Raw genomic sequence first — 19,011 nt, forward strand, 5'->3', positions numbered from 1 at the left:
GAAATGGCTGCAGTGATGGTAGCAGCGCAGGCAGGCTTGTTCTGTGACATGCTGCCAGACAGTTGGGGCAATCGGCGGCCTGAACGCAGCTCCAGGAAGCCGAGCGAAGTGGAAGACCGAGGACCGAAAATCCACCTCCACCACGTATGATGTCTGGGTTGAGACAGCGTTTATTCAGCCCAAGGGCTCAGCAACGAACGGGCAGTCAAAGACCGAGCGTGCACACACCGGATGATGATTGTGGTGACCCTCAGTGAAGATGAGAACAGGGACCCAGACGGATGATGATGATTATGATAATGCATATATGAGAAGCGCATAATGAATGCCCACAATATTATTATAAGTATTATAAGTATTATGAAAGTATGCGATTTGTATGGGCTGAGCATTTTAAAACTTCTCTAAAATTGCAAGTTCTTTTTGCCCATTTAAATGTTTTGTACACCCTTTCGAGATGATTATTTGCTTTCTACAGTTATTGTAGAGCAACATGAGCCATTATAGGCTCATAAGTATAAAAGTTCAGTGACATATAAAGTCTGTCTAAAAATAGCTATATCTTACACACAGTCATAGTACAAAATTAAAACTATGCAATTTAATACAAAACTGATTACATGTTTCAAATCAGCATAAAAGCTTAAGTAAACAGCAAAAATTACAATGCCCTAGGCTACCGATTAAAAGAACTTTTTTTTTCGAGCAGCATCCTTGACTCTTTTATTACCACGCCTATTCGAATCGATCACTGGTGATTGACGCTTTTGGATCATCGATTTTGGCTTGTTAAATTTGTTTCTTGTGCACCCAGCCCTTTCTAGTAATTAGTCCAGCCACTCAACTTTCAGAATAAATTTGAATTTGCCCATTTTGGCAACACTGTGACTTTTGACAGATCTTTGCGCGAATCAATGCGCGTGTGTTGTTGAAAAGTTCACTAGGCTGGCGAACTTGACAAAAGTGCGTGCCCCTCGTGATTATGCTATAGGAACATCTAAGCTCTGTAATGAAAAGAACCTTTGCAAGCCAAAGATCGAAATAAAGTGTCAGCTTCGCAATTTTATTGTCTTGAGCAGCAACAATTGCCAGAAATTCATGCCAGCTATTCAACAAAGAGCTGTTCCAAGGAGTAGGGAAATTTGATCTGCAAGAAGCAATTACAAAGGTCTGCTGCATGTTTAAAGTGTCAAGGTGGCCTTCTCTGACAGTTTCCAGCAGTTTTGTTTTTTCTTGCATTGTTATATCAGACACAGGGTCACATAAACTGTCAATAGTCACTTTTATGTGTCGTGGTCATGAGCGCATGGGTACACACCAGCGCTGCGAAACACATGCACTGCTCGAAATCGTCTTTCAATCCCACCTGAATGGAGTGATGACAAGGATGACAGCAACTTAGCTTCAAGTTTTATGGCCACGATGTTTTGCGTCAGCCTGAGACATCCGCAGCCGTTCATGGGTTTGTTTTGTTTACATCCTCAAATTGCCTCCGCCGCGACAAGTGCATACAGCTTTTGACCTTTGCGGACAATCTTATAGCTACTCTGGTTACGTGCATGGTCTGCACTTCACAGGAGCGTGGTGAGCTGGCGCTGGCTGCAGAGGTTCTCCTAATGATAAGAAGGCTCCCGGAGCACATCTTTGCCCTGACTACGAAGCAGTGCGAAAACTTTTAGAACTGAGCACAATATTGTCCTTTTTTATTACGATATGCACAAAAATGCAAAGAAATGTGCTTGGATGCACATATTGGAACGCCTACCTATGTAGAGTAAGATGGCTCATGGAAAGAGGTGACGCTAGATAAAATGGCAAGGTTTATTGGACGTCTCATATACAGAGAGATTATTCACATTAGGGGTATCCATCTATATAGAAACACGTGGAGACTCTCGTAGCAAGACAACAAACATTTACTGAGAAAAGTGTACGAGTACAATGGTGTCTCACGAAAAACCATGCAATGTTTCACCACATAGCACAAGCAACGAAGCAGCACACAGGTTCAGATTTTCTTTGTCTATGTGAAGAGAAATGTTCTGTACAACATTCATCATTTTTTATACTGTTCCATGGTTATGTATATTATATTTTTGCACATAAAGTGCTTTTATTGAACTGTTTACCAGCCAGCAACTAATTTCACACCTTTCACATTTTTATTCATTTTAAAATATTTTTGCTGCTCTACAACATATATTGTTTAAAAAGAGCATTTCATTGTGCAATGTTTTGTATGCTGCAGTGCGTGCTGGAGTACTTTTCAAACTGGAAAAAGCGATCTTCCTGAGACATATGAAAAACAACCATTTTAGCGCGGTAACGAAAGAGCTAACCGCATCCCATAGTACAAAGCAAAGCCAGCTGCAACAAAATATGGACTGCCTAAATAGCGTAGTTTGAGAAAGTGTTTGTTAACTCCAGTTCAACAACCTGCTACGACTAGTGTTCATAAAAAGAGGTTAGACACTCCTGTTATTTTGGATGCTCCTTTAAACAATATTTACAACATGTGTATGTACGTGTTCAGTGCTTTTTGCTGAAAGCAAGCCTTACAAGAGTATGCAAACTTCAACAGGATTTCATTAATGCTTCTCCTAAATAACTCCAGAGTGCATCAAAGTAATCTATGCGCCATATTTACATGGCAGTCTTAAAAACAATTTTCAGGGCAGAAAAAAATGGGCCATAGTTTTCCTTGTTACTTTGCCTGTCCAAAATCTTCACTGAGGAAACTGAGTGCTTTTCACCCTGAAATTCACACTGTCAGTAAAATATTCTAAGACACTAACCTGCTTTCTGCTTGGCTGTCTGCTGGCTCTGAGAAAGCGCTGACTGAAGTTCGGTCTTTTCAGCCACCAGTATGCCAATGGTCTGTATATGCACCTGAAGCTGATCCTTCAGGGCACCCTGCTCCCGCCGACTCTGCTCATCGATTTCCTCCCGTTCACGGTCGAAGTCACGCTGCTGCCGTGCCAGTTTTGCTTTCTGCATTGCCCAAGGAAGTTAACCTTGAAATGCTAGTCAGTGCTAACACTTTTTCCACTACATACAATTCTCTTGTACTGAACTAGAAAGTAGAGAAAATTTTATTGTGAAGCTTCTTTCCACAGCTCTCCTACCATGGCCATTTGAATGGGTTACTGTAAAACTTACAAATTTTTAGTCCAAGTTCTGCCTTTGCTGAACTTTAATGTGACAATCGCTCCCTCTTCTTCTGGTCACAAAGAAGGATAGAGCAAAAACGTCAGGCAGTTTTATCGCGATAGCATTAAAGAACTCGTTTCACAGAAATTCCCGCGTCGGCGTCATTGATTGTGAGCTAAAAATCATCATCTTGTGCATGACTGAAAAATTGAGAAAAATGCAAAAATAAAATAAATAACGAAAAATCACAGTGTATCCACAGAGTTAATGATGATGAGTAGGGCAAAGCGTTCGTCCTATTGTCTGTCCATCCACTTGCCTGTCTGTGGATATGCTGTGCTGGCTACGCCGAAGGGATAGACTGCCCTAGACCATAAGGAGCTCCGCCCCTACAGAGGCCAAGTGGGGATCAAACCCGGGATGTTTGCATGGCAAGCGAGTGTTCTACCACCCAGCCACGTTAATTAATAATTAATATGTGGGGTTTAACGTCCCAAAACCACCATATGATTACGAAAGATGCCGCAATGAAGGGCTCCGGAAATTTCGACCACCTGGGATTCTTAACTGCACCCAAACCTGAGCACACGGGCCTACAACATTTCCGCCTCCATCGAAAATGCAGCCGCTGCAGCCGGGATACAATCCCGCGACCAGCGGTTCAGCAGCCGAGTACCTTACCCACTAGACCACCGCGGCGGGGCCACCCAGCCACGTGTCTGCTTGGATATGCAGTGAAAATCAATTCCTCTGGTAGGAAATGCAGTGAAAGTAACTTACATGCTTTACAAACACACGTGTCCCGTATACACACTTCACTATACAACATGAAATGTTGCAGTAGAACATTGCCATCAGGTGTCAGAACATGTGATAATCAAAATGAATTCATGTTTTAAAGCTGGTCACCCACTACACAAGGCACACATGTTACTGCACCTATTCCTTTAAGGCCACTTAGTGGGTGCAAGCAAGTTTGAAAAAATTTCATGCACTAAGTGTTTGAAGTACGCACTAGGACAGGATATCGCTAGCGCGTTCAACTCCTAAAGCTGAAGCTTAAGAGTCCCCAAATTATAGGGGCAAAGCTCCTTAGGATCGAGCCATGTTCCCTGTCAATCGGCATGACACGCTATAGATATCCATGTCTATGTGGATATCTATATCCATATGAATATCTATATCCATATCCATATAAACACCATACATGCATTGTGATTAATAAACAACTTCGTATATACAGCACACACATGTTGCACCGTCTTTACACGATCGAGTGGGCCATGTACGGGGGTTAATGATCCCCCCGGAGCTTCGCCACTCGTCATCATTCACATCATGAGTATGTTGTGCTTTTTTAATTTACTCAAGGTTCACACATTTTGTTGAATGTATATGTACATTGTAAACAACTAGTATTTACCTTCAAACACAATACACAAGCAGCAAACTTGACACAGCAAAAACTCACCAGCCACATACAGTTTTTAGAGTACAGTAAGCATTCCAGTAATCTTGCTGTTGCTCATCTGAATGTTTCATAACAGGCATCCTTGAAGCAGACAACCTTACAGCATTCTTTTACAGCCAGAAAACTTTACAGAATGTGGTCAGAGACCGACGAGCAAAACATTTTATCAAAAAAATTTTTTTCTGAAGCTTGATGAAATGTTAAGAACATTTGTAAAATGACAGTGAACTTAAGAACATATAAAAAATTTTGGTAGACCTGGCAAGTACTGGTTTTCTGAAAGCAGAAACTGACGTCGTAGGTTTCACTTGTTGCAAAAATTGTTAACATGCTAGATCTGGGTACATATTATTACTTTCTTACAGTTAACCCTTAAAAATATGATGCATATTAGAATAGGCTAAATTTTTTCTATAGGCTCATGGCAAATATAATCACTCAATAAACTTAATTATTATTGAGAACGAACAAACAATAATGCCAAGGAAAGTATAGGAGATGTTATTAGAAGTAATTGCAATATAAATGGGAAGAGAGATAAGTGGACGAAGCGATAACATGCCACTGAAAGGAACAGAACCTGTGACCATCGAATAATGCAACCAATGCTCTAACACTGAACTATGGAGGCGGTTATCCCCCTGTCCACTTTATAGGGTATACATGTGCATTTAAACGTGGGAGCATCAGTGAATGCAACCAGTACCCATTAGTCATGACTACTGGAGGCGCTGATTGATGCTCCGACATTTAAATGCACATATATACCCTATAAAGTGGATGTGGGGATGACTGCAGCCATAGCTCAGTGGTAGAGCATCAGATGCATTATTCAAAGACTACAGGTTCAGTCCCTGCTGGCAGCAAGTTGTTTTTTTATCCACATTTCATTCTCCACATTTACATTCTCCACATTTACATTACGATAACTTCTAACAGCATTCCCTATAATTCCCTTGGCATCATTATCTGTTAGTTCTCATTACTATTGTGCCTAACAAAAAAAATGTGGCCTTAAATTCCCACTTCTTTTCTTCAATAAATTTCAGTGGTCTTCTGAAGTATTGGTGCAATATTGTTGACAAAGAATTGTTCACACTCCCTTAAAATTCAAGACATAAAAATTTTGAGCCACCAAACAGGACAGTTTTGCATTAGTTGAGCTGAATTATGATCAAAACATAGCTGTAAGATGTGCTGCACTTGCTGCACAGTCATAATCATATGGGCAAGCTGACTTCAGTGCATGTAACCAGCTACAGGATATTGCCTGGAATTTTTCATAATAATGAAATGTCAGCTCTATCAGGCAGGTATCCGGCAATGAAGAATTTTATGGTTTAGACACATTAGGTAGAAACACATCAAGTACAAAGTTTTCAGATTTCTGAACAGTGCTGCTTAGCTGAGATATTTAAGAGGCATGTGATGATGCTCATGAATGAGCATTTGGGCCCAACAGTTGTGCGAGGATGATTGCACTCATCCATTCCAAGACATTCTAAGGATTTCATAAGAATAATGCATAAAAAAGAGAAGCGTTAGATAGAGAATTTTATGGGTTGAAGTGATGAGAAACCATCATACAAGGAATATTGCTGAAGCCAACATTCCGGGACAAGGTGTGTGAGGGCAGGAACTGCCTTCCTGAGCGACGTGCTCATGATTGCCTCGCTCACTCTATTCCTTTACCTTAATGGTAGAAGGGAAGAATAGTAAGCTTGTGTGAAAAAAAAAAACTAAATGTAGAAATACGAGGTGGAAAGCTGAGAGTTGCAAAGATAATTACATAATAGGAGAGAAACAGAAAAGAAATAATGGTGTTGCATTCTTACAAAATGTGGGCAAAAACTATGAATGACAAGAACGGAAGTTTGAAAATTAACTAGGAAGCAACAGGTTTGCTTCTCAAGCTATTCAATGATATATAAATAACAAATTTTCAGATTGAGGAAATTCTACAAATTATCTGGAACCCTGAATTAAGTTTGAATTAACGAAGATTTACTTACAAGAAGACTAAGGTTGAACAGCAGAGTAAAGGTTTGTTGCTTACAAATAGTACAAATCGAGACATCATTTAAGATTATTCCCACCCCCACCATTCGCATTAAACTGCATGCTACTTTTCAGCTCTGTGAGAGCATTATTAGGACTACTACTACTACTACTACTACTACTACTACTACTACTACTACTACTACTACTACTACTACTACTACTACTACTACTACTACTACTACTACTACTACTACTACTACTACTACTACTACTACTACTACTACTACGACCACAGTGGAACATTGGTTATATGATCAAGGCTAGTACAAATTTCAGAGTGATATGAATTTCTTCGTAGTCCAGTTCAAGGTCCATTAGCATTGTAATGTAATGAAGTACGGTTGTTGCGAACAACTTTTCACCCCGCAACGTTTGATATGAACATACAGTACCACACAGGTTCGAACAGCTACTGCCCGCTCCGCCACGGAAGACACAGCAAATTGTGCACGCCAATCTTGGAGGCCCTAATGCGCTTTCGCACGCTTTCGTGTTTATGATTACAGATGGTGTTGATGCCCCTTTTTTCCCCTCTCCGACCTATGCTGCTGTTATCGGGGCAGCGATGTTCCACTGTGTTTACACGTGCCTGCCACATGGATGCAAGTCGTGTCCTAACAATCAAACATCCTACAAAAGGTAGACAAGGACAGAAAGAGAAAAGTCATCATAAAAGAGCAAGGCCTCGCATTGCAAGATGCATGATTGTTGGACACGCGCACATCGGCCAACTCTCCAATTTGCATGGGAGAGACTCGAATGTTGAGCAAACCACTGAGTAAACCTTCGGCGAGTAAACCTCCCACGATAAGAAAAAAATAACAACAAAGGTCAGTGGTTCTAAAACTCCCTGGCCTTCATACCTCGTATTCAAAGTGCAGCTTAGGTAACTTTTGTTGCAGTACTCTGGTGTAATGCTGAAGAGCATACTAAGATCAGAAAGGGGCTACAAGCGGTCACGGGTCGTAACCCTTCTGGTTCCACGCACGTGCCGTATATTTACGACTACAAGTATGATCGTTAATATCTCGAAATTTCACTAGCAGTTCATCACTGTTCATGATGTTGCTGCGTGAGACACTGAGAAGCAATCAATGAAAGTATACGCCAGCTTTTATTTGTTGCATACTGATTTTTTATGTTTTCTCATGATACGAATTCCGGACAATACACAGATATTTTGTTACCCTGCAAGATGCGCATCACCGAGGTTTCACTGTACTACAGCATATAGTTGTGTGCACGCCAATACACGAGGTTTCACTGTACTACAGCATATAGTTGTATGCACGCCAATACAAAGTTTCAAAAATTTGTTAAAAAAAAAAACTCGACTCACTAACTCCTGTAGCTGAAATTCAAGCTGATCCCTATCCTGCTGCAAAGCTTCAAGGGTTGTAGCTAATTCTTGGTTCCTTCGCAGAAGTTCATCCCCCCGCAGTGCTACAGAGGAAGGTGAGTCTGCAAGTGTGGCCATCTCGCCATTCAGTGCAGCATTGGTATCTTCCATTAGGCCATTCAACTGCAAAGTGATCTGACGAAGGCTTTCGGTAGATGACAGTACCCTGTGAAAAGTAGACACAGCTTAGACAAAGAGCAAACAATAAAGTAGCAAGGCATGTGCAGAAGACCTCACAGGATGAAATATTTACACTCGTACCTCGATATAACAAAACCGGATCTAATGAAATATCGTGTGTAATGAAGTAAATCAAAAATAGCCTTGCAATAAATATAGCATTAGGACTAAACCTTTACAACAAATTTTTGGATATAACAAACTTATTTCCATGCAAGATGCAACTTTGTTATAATGATGTTTGAGTGTAGTAAATTACCCTGATCCTAAGAGCCAGTGAATTAAAGACCTTTTTAATTATAAAGTTTTGTTTTCGCTTGTTTATGATGCCACCCTAATCTTTTTTATGTAACGAAACTCACGTATCCAAATGCTTTTTATTAAACTTATATTTTCTGCATTGTCATGGTAACAGACCTCGGACCTAAAAAAAAGACATATATTCCTAGACTTCACATACATTTCTCAGCTCATTGCTACTGGGTCCAAACAGAATATTTGACCAATGATTGAAGCTCTCCCTACAGTCACTAGCCCAGTCTCATTATTGCGATAGCATTTATATGGACACTCTCGGCTGGATTTTGCCACCGGCGTCATCGTCGCCGTCACTCATTGTATATGTATATATATATATATATATAAATGCAGAAAAAAAAATCGAGAAAAAGACCCCGGCGTGTGGCATCGAACTTGGGTCCTCTGAATCGTGAGTTCGGGGCGTTAACCACTGAGCCACCGAGGAGCACGTCCTCCAACATTCAAATGGCACGCGGTCTATATCTACCACTTACCACAGCTGATGGGCATCTTCAGGGGGGGGGGGGGGGGGCAGGGGGACTATCGCGTTTTTAGCATTACCAGCAAGATGGCGCAATGAGCGCGCATGGCAACATCGTCACGACGCGGCGGCCACGCTCTCATCTCTCACGCACACTTTGCCCCGCAAATAGGGGTCGACGCTCCTCGCGTGCCCTTATCTCATCACAGTAGGGAAGATCGTACGTCTTGACTGGCATTCAACTTTTACAGAAATGATTTTGTTTTAGTTACCGGGCACACAAAGTTCACTACAAACATTGCACAGTCTACGTTTTCAAAAAGAGCCCTCTTCTCAGACACAGTGAAGTAACAACTGAGACACTTATTCGCTTTAATCTGTGCCTGAGAGTACGTTTTGTACGTTATTTGTGCAAGAGAAACTTGGGGCACCTTTTGATCTCCTGGCCATTCTGCGTGTGACCTTCCAATTTGTTGTTATCGCGTTCATTGCTTCGCCTTTGCGGCAAAGCTGTGAGTTCTTTCTTTGACTGTCCGTCCGAAGCTGTTAACTTGGCCAATAGAGTAGTTTGATTCTCTCCTCTAGTACCATCACAAAATTTGTCTGCAGATTTTCTCAGACCGCTGAACACTTTCTGGAGTTGCAACTTGTCTTCTAGCACTTCAACTTTTGAAACAAGCGCCCTCCTCTTGCTATTTTTTTTGGCTTTTAATTTCTCCAAATACTCCCTATATTGGAGCTTTGCCTGCCGCACTAAAAGCTATACAATATAAGCATATTGTATCTAACTCTAAGAGAACCATAATATTTTTCTTGCCTTCTAGCATTTCAAGCTTTGAAACAAGCACCCTCCTCTTGTTATTTCTTATGGCTTTTCACTTCTCCAAATACTTGCAATATTGGAGCTTAGCCAGCCACACTAAAAGATATAATACAGTAAAAGCTTACTGTATGGAACTCTAAGAGGACCATAATATTGTTCTATACATTCTATTTAGGTAGAGTTAGTTCGCATTAGTGGGCGGGTGCTAGAATGAACGGACATTGCGTCAAACTGCGCAGGCAGAGCCCAAAAAGGCCAACTCCTGGCTCGTTATCACGAATCAGGCATTACTACATGTTTGTGACAGGTGATTCTGTAAATTAAGTCCATGAAGCTCGAACAGCAAAAAGAATTAATTGATCAGACAGTGATACACCAGAAACAAGCACCGATGTCGCACTGATGTTAGCAGTGAGCCAAAATGTCGAAATATACTTAACGGTACTTATTCTCCAAACCACAATCATTTACATGGCAGACTAAACACAATCAAAATTGAAAGTAAACCGTGATTTGCATTTGCTTGTGTTTCTAACGTCATGACTCCATGAGCATCGTTTGCATTTCTCAGCACCAGCTGAGAAATGCTGCTGCTTCATTATTTTGCATCTACAGTAAATCTGGTTTAGTTTGGTCATGCCGCACACTGTGATCACTCTGGGTGAACTACTTCTGCGAAGAGTGATGAAAACCAGGGGCTCAAATTAACCGTTGTACGGTCAGACGCATTTGAATTATCAGGAGTTTTCCCCCATAGAAATACGCCGGGGCTATGCCGGGACAGGGGCATCAATTTGAACTAACTGTAAGTTCAAATAAAGTTTCAGTTTACTTAGCAGCTTTTACTGTATCTCCTTTGTCATTTGGCCACTAAGCAGCCCATCACTATTCTTTGAAACCTCACAAATAAAAGGATTATAATAGGTGGTACCATTTGAAAATAAAGACAGCCATGCTGCCTCCATGGCTAGAATTCAAAAGGAAGGCAGATGAAGAAAGATATGTTAACTGTATGACAAACATAAGTCCTCACTCCTACAGTTTTTACTTGTAGATAGACCGAGTGCACAGGTACAGGGTACTATTCAGGAAACAGTCGAATTTGCCATCGTGTCAGCTCTGGTTGCTTCAGAGAGCTGCTACAACCAGTCTAACTGGCTTAAAATGAAAGCGCTACAGGTTGTTGCACTTTCTGACCTCATTTATTACCATTTATTTGCACACTATCAACCCTGTTATTACCCCAAACCTGGTGCTCTTTGGCCAAAGTTGACCGTTTTGCCAAGATTAGTCATTGCTGCCAACCTTCTTTATTAGAACAGTGGAGAGACCAAGAAAAAATCTTCCTGGAGCATAGTTTCAGCACAGCTACAATAAAAACAATTGATTTTAATACAACTATTTCAAACCTGACAACATTGGTACTTGAAATGCACTCCAGTTGTCACCAAGAAATAATAGAATATGGTGTAAAGCATATTAAATATTCCCCATTGCTACAAACACTGAGTTTTCAATATGTTGAGTAAGCCAAGGCACAATTTTTGTTTACATTAAATTAAAGGTTAAGCCATCAAAAGTGCAAGTGCACAAATTGTAGTGGTAAGTGTGAGTGCATCCTCAAAAATTGATTACAGCATGTTTTAAAAGCTAGTTTCAGTTCCTATTCTACCCTATCATCACCACATGATATTGCACACGACACTGTGACCTTTCCATGACCATTCCGCACTGGGGCTCCATTGGTGACGCAGAAGCAGCCAAATTATTTGTTTTGGTACTTCATGTCATCACAACTAGCCATACTGTCATGTGAAGTGACCAGAATCGACACTGTAGCCCAACATAACGCTAGTGTTGATGCCATTAACTGAGGTGTGTTAAAACTGACTTTAATGTCCAACCGTCTTAGCATTTCCTGAGCTTCACAGTTGCTAAAAACCATCCCAGGATACAGGAGATTTGCATGGTAGAGTAAAGTCAGCTTGAAAAACTGGTACCATTATCGCTTGCACCAATAGCAGCAATAAACAGGAACACTCAATAACATTTTCAAAACACAATTTTTGCTAGATTTGCAGCAACGAATTATTTAGAAGGCAAAAAATAGTCATCACAGTTCCATTTTTATCACTTCATGCCAAAAACAGCACCAATAAACTAGTGTGACAACTTTTACAGCACATGTTAATACTTAGGGTGCTGTGAATCAAAATATGTTCTTAAATGAGTACTAATTGATTGATTGATATGTGGGGTTTAGCACCCCAAAACCACCATATGATTATAAGAGATGCCGTAGTGGAGGGCTCCGGAAATTTCGACCACCTGGGGTTCTTTAACGTGCACCCAAATCTGGGCACACGGACCTACAGTATTTCCGCCTCCATCGAAAATGCAGCCCCCGTAGCCAGGATTCGATTCTGCGACCTGCGGGTCTGCAGCAGAGTACCTTAGCCATTAGATGACCGGGACGGAGCTCAAATGCGTACTAAATCACTTCTGAGGCTTAGTGAAAAAAAAAAACACACACACATTTTATAAACAACAAAAAACAACCCGTACTGTTATGAACAGCAAGCCAAATCTTCAAGAAATGCAAAGCGCGTAAAGTTCACAAGTGGAGCACACAGTTTCTACTTTCTCAAGCACCCTCTCTTAATACAGGGGCCTGTCCTCACTCTATTCAGAGCGGTCACTGGGTGCACTATTTCATCATTACTATGATAGATTATATCACCTACTTTAATCTCCTCTTATATGAACGGTGACATCTGGATTAAATGTATAACATAATTGTTGAGATTTATAATGTCCCAAAACCACAATGATTATGAGGAATGCTGTAGTGAAGAGGGGGGGAGGGGCTCCCAAAAATTTTGACCACCTGGCATTCTTAAACATGTGCCTAAATCTAAATAAACAGGCCTCAAGGATTTTCACCTCCATAAAAAATGTGGCTGCCGCAGTTCGGATTCAATCTCACGACTTAAATCAAATGCACTTCTGCTATTGTTGCAGTATACAATTAGTTGTAATTGCATAAACAGGTTGTACTAATCAAAAACTTAAATTGAAATTTTTATACGTATGATACACTTCTTGGAGAAAACTGTTCTTTGCTGAGCTCAGCGCACAAGTGCACGTTCGAGGATATTTTTCATGCTGCCTTTTCAGTATCACAGCCTTTGTGCCCTATTTATTTCCCTCAGTTTTTTATTTATAAGTAGCCTCAAACGTTATGAAGCTTGTGCGCAGTGCCAAGTTTCAACATGGTGGATCATATGCAAACTACACTCGTGCTATTTCAAACACCTGATGCCTCAGTCAGTCACTCGTCTTGTACCGAGCTCGCTACTTCAGTACTGGCTACAATATATTCCTCGGTAAAACTGATGCAAGATGACAATGCCAGTGCACACCAATCACAAAGCTCAGCTCGGCCAATTTTACACAGTCAAGTATTCTAGTGCTGCATAGTTATCATCGCTGTTACCACATGCCGATGCCTACCCTCACAGTGTGCGGACCTACCCAGTGGCAACATTAGTGCAATCCAAAATCACATTGGAAGTGAGGGAAAGTGTTTCAAAAAAGAAGAGACTATATTAAATAATTGTTGGGGTCTTACGTCTCAAAACTACTATATGATTGTGAGAGATGCCAGAGCAGAGGCCTCTGGAAATTTTGGCCATGTGGTATTCTTTAACATGCACCTCAATCGAACTACACAAGCCTCAGGCATTTCACGTCTATTTAAATATGGCCACCACGGCTGGGATTCTATCAGAAGAGAACATAAAGATAGTGACACACATTGACATAGCTGTTTGTCCTCTGTCACTTCACCCTGCGTATCTTCCAGTGCACTCATTGTAATGAAAGAACAGAAAATTACTAATAAGGTGCAAAAAAATTCCTGTCACTCCACTTGTACTTGATGGATTTGAAAAATTTGGTCAGCAATTGAATTGTGAGACAAACTCCAATACTGAGACAATGTGAGTGTTACTTGGAAAAATGTATCAGGAAGCCTTTCAAATCTTCAGTGTTCAGTTTCTGGCTTCTTCATCATACAATAAAGTCCATATTGCCAATGAACAGTTTACACCAACCTAGAAGATGTCAAAATCCACATTCTTATGATGAGTGGCTGCAAAAACTTATGCCTATTTGGATTGGTGGAGCTAGCTAGCTATCGTAATACTGATTTCTGGAGTTTTATTTGCCAGAACTGTGATATGAATATTAAGATGCCACAGTATAGGGCTCCGAAAATTTCTATTAACTAAGATTAATTAATGTACTACTAAAGCCAAGTTCAGGAGCTGGCAATCTTTGCATGAATAAAACATTGTGTGGAACATCTTTGACAGTAAGAATGACACTTCTCTGAATGCAATTTGTGGTATCCTCTAAATTTATTGTTTGCTATTAGTGACAGCTACTGTGAACTTAAGGCCAAAGCATACAAATGGCAAAATTAAATATTACCATGCAAATACTTTCTCATCTGTATGAAAATACTCTCACTGAGCCACTAGAGGTTTCGTCACCCAAAGGGACATGCAATAATTTACGATTGGTTCTTTTTTTCTGAATTCTTTGAAGTGTCGTTATATATAATAGGCAAAATTCAAGCCATAGTTACACTGAAGCTTTTCTGCTGTGGAGCTTCCTTTTCACTTACAGCCTGTTACCCTACTTTTTAAGCAGACTACGTGGTTGGTGTGCCATCGTGCTCCTTCATGATACTTCACACTGGCTGGAGTACTAGTCTTTGTAGTAATAAAAATTGTTGCCCATACTTTCTTTCGGGGGTGCCCCTGCCTACCTTAAAGATCTTTTCCCTGATAGCTGCACCAGAGGTGAAAAATCACAATGCTGCCCTTGATTACATACCTGAAATAAAACCATTACCATGAACTGCACCTATGCACTGGCACACAACACAGTAATGAACCCGTTACTAAGTTATGCTAAATAATTTACACTGAACAGTGAAATGCTGCCCCAAACAGCTAAGTGTCTAGACATGAGCAAACCTGCATATGCTGACACAAGGGCACACTTGCATGCCCATGACTTTAATGAAGCAAAGGACCGGTCTGGTGCTGTAATGTCTATTCCTGCTTGCTACCCAATTCTAGATGAGTGCTCTTCATGTTGTATACACATGCATACATGTTTGGTCAATAGATTACCAGGGGCCCAACTTTTGATATGTGGGGTTTAGTGTCCCAAAACCACCATATGATTATGAGAGACGCCATAGTGGAGGGCTCCGCAAATTTTGACCACCTGGGGTTCTTTAACGTGCACCGAAATCTGAGCACACAAGCCTACAACATTTCCGCCTCCATCGGAAATACAGCCGCCGCAGCCGGAATATGAACCCACGACGTGGGTCAGCAGCCAAGTACCTTAGCCACTAGACCACCGTGGCGGGGCAGGGGCCCAACTTCTCTCCACCACCAGCTCATCCAGCAGATTAGCAAGTCACATGTGACAGGTTTAAGTCGTGATAAAACCTATAACTGTATTGTTCTGGATGGAAGCCAAAGGGCTTCCTCATGTTAGTGATTTCACAAAAGCCTTTATGTTATAATTACATAAATGTGCCAATCACTACAAAATTGTCTTTAGCAAAAAAAGTTGCATGATGGTGTGAAAACATCTTTCATAAGATTTTAAAAAAGTTTGCAGGCACCTATGGCTTGGCTGAACATCATCTCTCAACTGTGAGAGGTCCTGACAAGACTGTGATGTCACTGACAGAGTTCCCTTGGGCTTTGAGGACTGGGACATTGGAAAACTGCAACAACAAAAAGGTCTGCTTAATTTGATAAACAAGTAACTCTTAAACAAAATAAATGGGCCTTATAGGGCACACCACAAGATCTGAAATGACAAAACCACAATTCATATCAACTGTAACAAAATACTACAAAAGAAAAGGTACATCACTTTGTAAATAAAACCCATGCCTGTTGTTGCAATTATAAGGGTCAAAAATATTCAGATAGTGGTACGTTACTTTTTACTGCTACTATTTAAATTGCAGTAGCTTGCGCTTACACTCAGCTGGGCTTTGGCATGTTTGAAACCTCCCTTTTTTTATTATGGTATTCTTGTTTTATTACACTCATTCAATTAACATGTATGTAAAAAGTTGTTTTCTCATACATTGTCCCCCTTGTATGTTTGTTTTGCTGTGTCACTGATTTTAAGAGCAACATGAAGAGTTAAAGGGACACTAAAAAGCAAAAAGTCACCCAAATCTTCCCATAGGGGAAACTTGAGTAAATGTGTCGCAGAGTGGTGGGGGTATCGCGTTAATGTCGCAAAATTGAGTATTGTTTGAGAATGTTTATTTGTTATTTTGTCCTTATTATTCTTATTTATTGTACGAAGGAGAAGCGTTTCCTTCAAAGAGTGGTGGGACGCTGATCTTGGGTTGCACCCTACTTCTGGTTGAAGGTACTGTTGCTTCTTATGCATCTACTCGAGTCAAGCAAAGTGTCAAGTCAAGCAAAAGCCAAGTAAAGACGCCCTTGACTGAATTCCGAATGCGCGCTCCACCGCTTATATACACATGTACACCGCCCGTGTTCGAAGGAGAGGTCGGCACCCCCACTGCACATGCTCGTCTTGCTGAACGCCCAGTGGTATCTTATTTATTAATGGCTTCTAGAGCGATAGTTATGCGAGTGTCTTCCTGGGCTGACATGAGACGCGAGCAGGCGTGTCTCAGCATGAGACGCGAGCATACGGCACGAGACGCGAGACGCGAGCATGCGCAATGGGGGGTGTGGACGGCATCACAGACGCCAAAGAGCGACATCGTGTGACTAAGAAATGCTCCGCATTTAAAATTTTTCGCCATACTAGTAAAGTACCATTTCACAATCTCGAAAACAATGCTCTTACCACGACATGGTGCTTAGTAGGCGAGCAAATGTGCGAAAAGAAGATGCAGGTGGGAACGCCAGCTTGAAATTTCCACACCAAACACCATGATGTACGAAATTTTGAAGGTGTCTACTGGGTCCTACGAAGTTTCCAATCAATAAAAATGAAGTACACTGTCACCTATGGGAGCTACAGAGCCCCCTAGCATGCAAAGTTTCAGAAAATTTCACCGAGTCAATGACACGAAAATACCGCAAATACATTTTGACATTTCTGACATCACGCATAGAGGCTTTGGCACGAAATTTAAAAATGAAACTTCAACCTTGATTTTCTCGGCTAATAATGATCTTATGATAGTGAAACATATGACATATGATAGTGAAACGTATGACAGAGTTCTCAGAGTGAAGCTTGTCAATCTAAACCTAGTGCCCCTTTAGAAACAGGAGAAGTATATTGCAGAGCACTTCTTATTCTCAACAACCATTTTAACGTGAAGTTACTTTCCTTAACACCAAACGTATCTGGTGTCTTGGCATCAGACACATCTTGGTATGACCAATACTGTTCCTGGCACTGCAGAGTACCTGATGTGTAAACAGATTGTCCTGCTCCTATGCAAATAACTTAACAGTGTTTTTAGCATCAACAGCTAGACAGTTCATGCTTGGCAGCATGGAGGTGCTGTTGAATAACTTTATGTAATCAATATATCAAGAAGCCCAGAACATTTCAGTCTACTAAAATATTGCACACACAGCAAATAAATCACCAGAGCCAAGTTTTTTAGGCTTCTATTTAGACATTTCTAACCTATTGTTTAACTGGTGCAGCAAAGAACCTATAGCTGGGCGATTTCTTGTACGCAGTCTGTCTTTACATTAAGAGGGAAAGTAATAGTTTTTACAATTAGGATAGACTGTCACCCACTTTATAGAAATAGTAGAAGTTAATAAAAATTGTCAAAAATTATACTGGTATAAGCAGCACAAGAGGAAAAATACACACACGTACACACAGGACGGGCCGGAGAAACAAGTCTACATTATTTAAAATAATTTTTAAATATTTCTGACAGCTTAAAAGCTGGTGACAGCTCGCTTTTCAATGTTTTGTATTATCTCCAGTGAACCTCTTCCGTGTTTTCATGATCATTCAACGAATTTTACTTTGTCATGGTTACACAACACGTTATACAGAGCATAGTAACGAAATAGTATGTTTAATGGAACTGTTGCAAGTGACGCCTCATAATTTATTATAAGGAGTCAAGCGCACTGAAGTGGCACAAGTGTACGTATGGGCCTTGTACGCGCACCTTTCCTAGCGCTTAGCGCAGAAAATTTACATTGTTCTGCGCTAAGCCCTAAAATAGGTGAAAACTTTGGGGGGAATGATAACAGGCATATCCAGTGAAACAGGCGCGATAACGTAGCGCTGGAAAATGAACGAGACTACAGACCTCTGCTCATCGAGTTGCTGAGAACTTGCTTGGTCCTCCTGAATGCAGAAACGATGCACAGAGCTTAAACACAATACAGTAAAGCTACTGCGCGGCAAAAATCATAATCGCCAGAAATCTTGCACACACGACATACCTGTTCAATGTGATGTGACAGCGTGTCAGAAGATCTCCGTTTCGCAGTTTTTTTCACAGAACGCTGCTGGAACTGCTTCAGCTGTAAGGCACACGTGTCGTCAGGACCAATTTTTTGTTGTCTACAAGGAATAAGTTACGTAAACCAGAAAAAATGCTTGACACGTATAAAGCAACTGTTTTTATGTGGCATTTAAGCCTTGACACAGAGAAATCGAAGCTTAATCAACTGGAATGTAAATGAGCAGTCTTGTCTGGACACTCGCAAGTGAACGAAAAATAAGAGACTGCCGCAAATCTAACCAACGAGCAAGATAACTCCCAAACCAGATGTCGGGAAACGTAATGACAGTAGTTTACAGAGGCGACATTTCAGCACGCTTACAACGGTTAGTTGCAAAATAACTTTAAACAACTCAAATCATGTGCTATATAAGCGCTAACCAGGCATTTACAGGCACAAACGGGGCCTCTCACCTTCTTTAAACCGGCTGCAACTTTAAGTTTCCTCTCAGTATCGTCTGCCATGTTGGCAGACCCAGCCGACATGCGCATAGTGCATATACGCCTTTCACATTCGCCGCTAAATACAGGGAAAACGTGTAAATTTTTTGAAGATTGCAATGAGTGTTAA

At 40.9% G+C, this 19,011-nt stretch overlaps 1 protein-coding gene across 3 annotated transcripts in view; it reads right to left on the reverse strand.

Moving 5' to 3' along the window:
• LOC119187719 (golgin subfamily A member 2) overlaps nt 1–19,011 on the reverse strand; it is a 157,413-nt gene extending 138,402 nt beyond the window's left edge. Inside the window, exons 1-6 of one of the 3 annotated variants that reach the window (XM_075878545.1) lie at nt 18,855–19,010; nt 18,379–18,459; nt 18,243–18,280; nt 15,576–15,680; nt 8,022–8,247; nt 2,796–2,991 (exon numbers count right to left, since the gene is read on the reverse strand). In XM_075878545.1, coding sequence (XP_075734660.1) covers nt 2,796–2,991; nt 8,022–8,247; nt 15,576–15,680; nt 18,243–18,280; nt 18,379–18,459; nt 18,855–18,932 — 724 coding nt within the window. In that variant the 5' untranslated portion in view covers nt 18,933–19,010. Of the gene's footprint in view, nt 1–2,795; nt 2,992–8,021; nt 8,248–15,575; nt 15,681–18,242; nt 18,281–18,378; nt 18,500–18,854 lie in introns of all 3 variants that reach the window. The other 2 variants (XM_075878547.1, XM_075878546.1) reach the window with 2 other exon arrangements.

This window comes from Rhipicephalus microplus, chromosome X (genome assembly GCF_043290135.1).
Source record: "Rhipicephalus microplus isolate Deutch F79 chromosome X, USDA_Rmic, whole genome shotgun sequence".
NCBI lineage: Eukaryota > Metazoa > Arthropoda > Arachnida > Ixodida > Ixodidae > Rhipicephalus > Rhipicephalus microplus.